The sequence below is a fragment of the Coenobita brevimanus genome, chromosome 55 (genome assembly GCF_032717465.1).
Source record: "Coenobita brevimanus isolate Jiangsu-jjx chromosome 55, ASM3271746v2, whole genome shotgun sequence".
Taxonomy (NCBI): domain Eukaryota; kingdom Metazoa; phylum Arthropoda; class Malacostraca; order Decapoda; family Coenobitidae; genus Coenobita; species Coenobita brevimanus.
The window spans coordinates 63,925,049-63,927,732 of record NC_137008.1 but is presented as its reverse complement, the minus strand read 5'-3'; the positions used below and the strand labels follow the sequence as shown (position 1 = coordinate 63,927,732).

General features: G+C 44.4%; 1 protein-coding gene across 1 annotated transcript in view; it reads right to left on the bottom strand.

Annotated features, from left to right (window-relative positions):
* Positions 1 to 885: 885 nt before the first annotated feature.
* LOC145401355 (uncharacterized) overlaps positions 886 to 2,684 on the bottom strand; it is a 3,736-nt gene continuing 1,937 nt past the window's right edge. Inside the window, exons 3-5 of the mRNA XM_080273680.1 lie at positions 2,203 to 2,513; positions 1,740 to 1,903; positions 886 to 1,016 (exon numbers count right to left, since the gene is read on the bottom strand). Of these exons, the coding sequence (XP_080129806.1) occupies positions 886 to 1,016; positions 1,740 to 1,903; positions 2,203 to 2,513 (606 nt within the window). The remainder of the gene's footprint in view (positions 1,017 to 1,739; positions 1,904 to 2,202; positions 2,514 to 2,684) is intronic.

Below are 2,684 nucleotides of genomic sequence, written 5' to 3'. Positions count from 1 at the left end.
TCCTCCCTCTCTCATTCCCCCTCACCATCTTTTTCTCTCCCTTTATTTACTCCTTTACTCTCCTGTCCACAAAATTCCTCCCCTTTGTTCATTACCTGTACTCTCCCCTTCACAGCCATTTTTACCCAACACTTCTCCCCTCCTCTCCCCTCTCACATGACCATTCCTCCTGTCCCTCACCATTCCTCCTCTTCCTTCTTCCCCACTGCACACTAAAATCACAAACATGAACAGAAAAGCAATTAATCAGATGGCCAATCATACTGCTGCTGTTGTTGAATAACCTCAATTTGTCTGGCCAAGCAGGCCCATCTATTGCATGCAAGCAACCACTTCTGTGGGATGATCCATACTGTGAACACATGTTTCCATGCAGCAGACAACAACTCGTCACAGAGAGGAGCAGGGAAGAGTGTGAAGGTTTGGTTCCCAGATGGATGTTATAGATGCCTCTCTCAGTAAACAGGGGCACCATAATAGGCTCCACATCAACCCGTTATTTGGCTGTATGGTTACCACCAAGTGTTGTAAATGGCTTCCTGGGTCACAAGAAACCATTAGGGCTTGTCACTAAGTGTAGAGTCACCTGAAGAGCGGAAAAAAATGTAATAAAAAGTGACAGGAACAACGGGAGAAATAAGAAGAAGGAAAGGAAGACAGGAAAAGAATGATAAAGTTGAAAGAAACAGGTAGCACTACATCAAATGAACATATGATGGCTAACGCCACCTACTACCTCAAATATATATATATATATATATATATATATATAAAATACACATATGAAGTGAGAGAGAGAGAGAGAGAGAGAGAGAGACTGTGGTTACCTAGACAAATAAAAATATACCCCAACCAACAAGCAAATTCCCTGGTTAATACTGGGGCCTAGACAGCCTTGGTGCCGATATGTACGGTGGTGGGGGAGGTGGCGGCATGTTGGAGGGAGGTGTGGAAGCAGTGGGCAGCCTCTCTGTCACAGTCGCAGATGTAGTTCACACATGAGGACTCAGATCGCACTGCAAATTTTAATAACATAGGCTCATATTGGGAAAAAGTGTATAAAACAGTGATAAAAATGAGATGGAAGTGGTGTTTAGATGAATTAAATACATATGAGGGTAAAGTGTGTAAAAATAAAAGAAGCACTGTGTATGGATCAGTGAAAAATTAATGTGGAATTTTGCAGTTAATTCTGACGGCTTTGCATATTAGAGAAATGATACACATCATAGGGAAAGGTGTGTGAAATAATCAACAATACATGGAAGGGAAATGCTCACCACAAACCACCACCCATATTGCACCACACACCATATAACACCACCACCACTGTTCTCACTTACACCCACCATCACTAAAATCCCTTTGTCACACATCTTACCATGACCTGTTCACCAATCACCAGCACGCCATACGATCACCAAGTCACACCACCAAACACCGTTATTCACCGCACACCATACTACACCACCAATATCACCACCACACCACACCAACAACACCACCACCACCACACCACATACCACATATTCACCACACACCACCACACCACATACCACATATTCACCACACACCACCTCCTTATTTAACATGGTGTGAATGCAGTTATGTAGTTTGTACCACACAATATCTACCAGCACCACACACCACACCACTACCTCTCCAATTAACACACTACCTCTCTACTGCACACCACACCACCAAACACCACAAACCACCACCACACAGCACATACTCACCACACACCACCTCCTTGTCCAGTAGTGTCCAGGCGTACATGCGATTATATGGTTTTCTCCAAACGTCGGGACACTCCTTAACTGCCCTGCCATAGCACTTGTCGTGGTCCAAACAGCAGCGGTCCAAAGGGTCCACAGGGGCACTACGACCCCCACGACCGCACCTTAGGGAGCGGGAGATAGTGCAAGTGGAGAGGGGATAGTCAAGAGGATTTTTTTTTTTAATACTGTACTGTATATGCAACTATCACCTGTTTCTCTTGCTTCATTAATGACATCACTAACTAGGAACTCTTTCTAAGCTGAATAAGAAGGGTAAACACACACACACACACACACACACACAGTCGGCGAATGAACAAAATTCATGTTGACTGCAGAACACGCAGAATACTTCAGAGAGAGAGAGAGACAGAGAGAGAGAGACAGAGAGAAAGACAGAGAGTGTATGTTACCTACTCACCAGTTCCCATAATAAATAAACTTGGTGGGATCTTCATCTGCATAGAAGGTAATTTTGGCACCATATTTGCCCAGTTCGGTAGGATGCTTCTTGATGATGATTGGAGTGCGTAGGCGCAGACCTTCCTCGGTTTGAATCTCCCCGCTCTTCCCTCCTGCTCCCTCTTCCTCCTGGCTCTCCTCGCCCTCTTTTTCCTCTTCCATAACCATTTTTGCCGCTTCTGTGAGGTTCTTCATCTCTGAAGAGGTGAGGTTGGCCCCATGTGGGATGGTTGTGGAGTTGAGGAGGAGCAGTGTACCACGGAGACCTCCCTGTTGGTGACCATATTGGAAAAAAGTTAGTTTTCAGTGACACCTGGCTTCATTTTCATTACCTTATTTTTCTTTGATGATGATGATGATGATGGAGCTTAGTTGGATGATGATGATAATGATGATGATGATGATACTGGTAACTGACCTCATCCTTGACATCTACCTTTT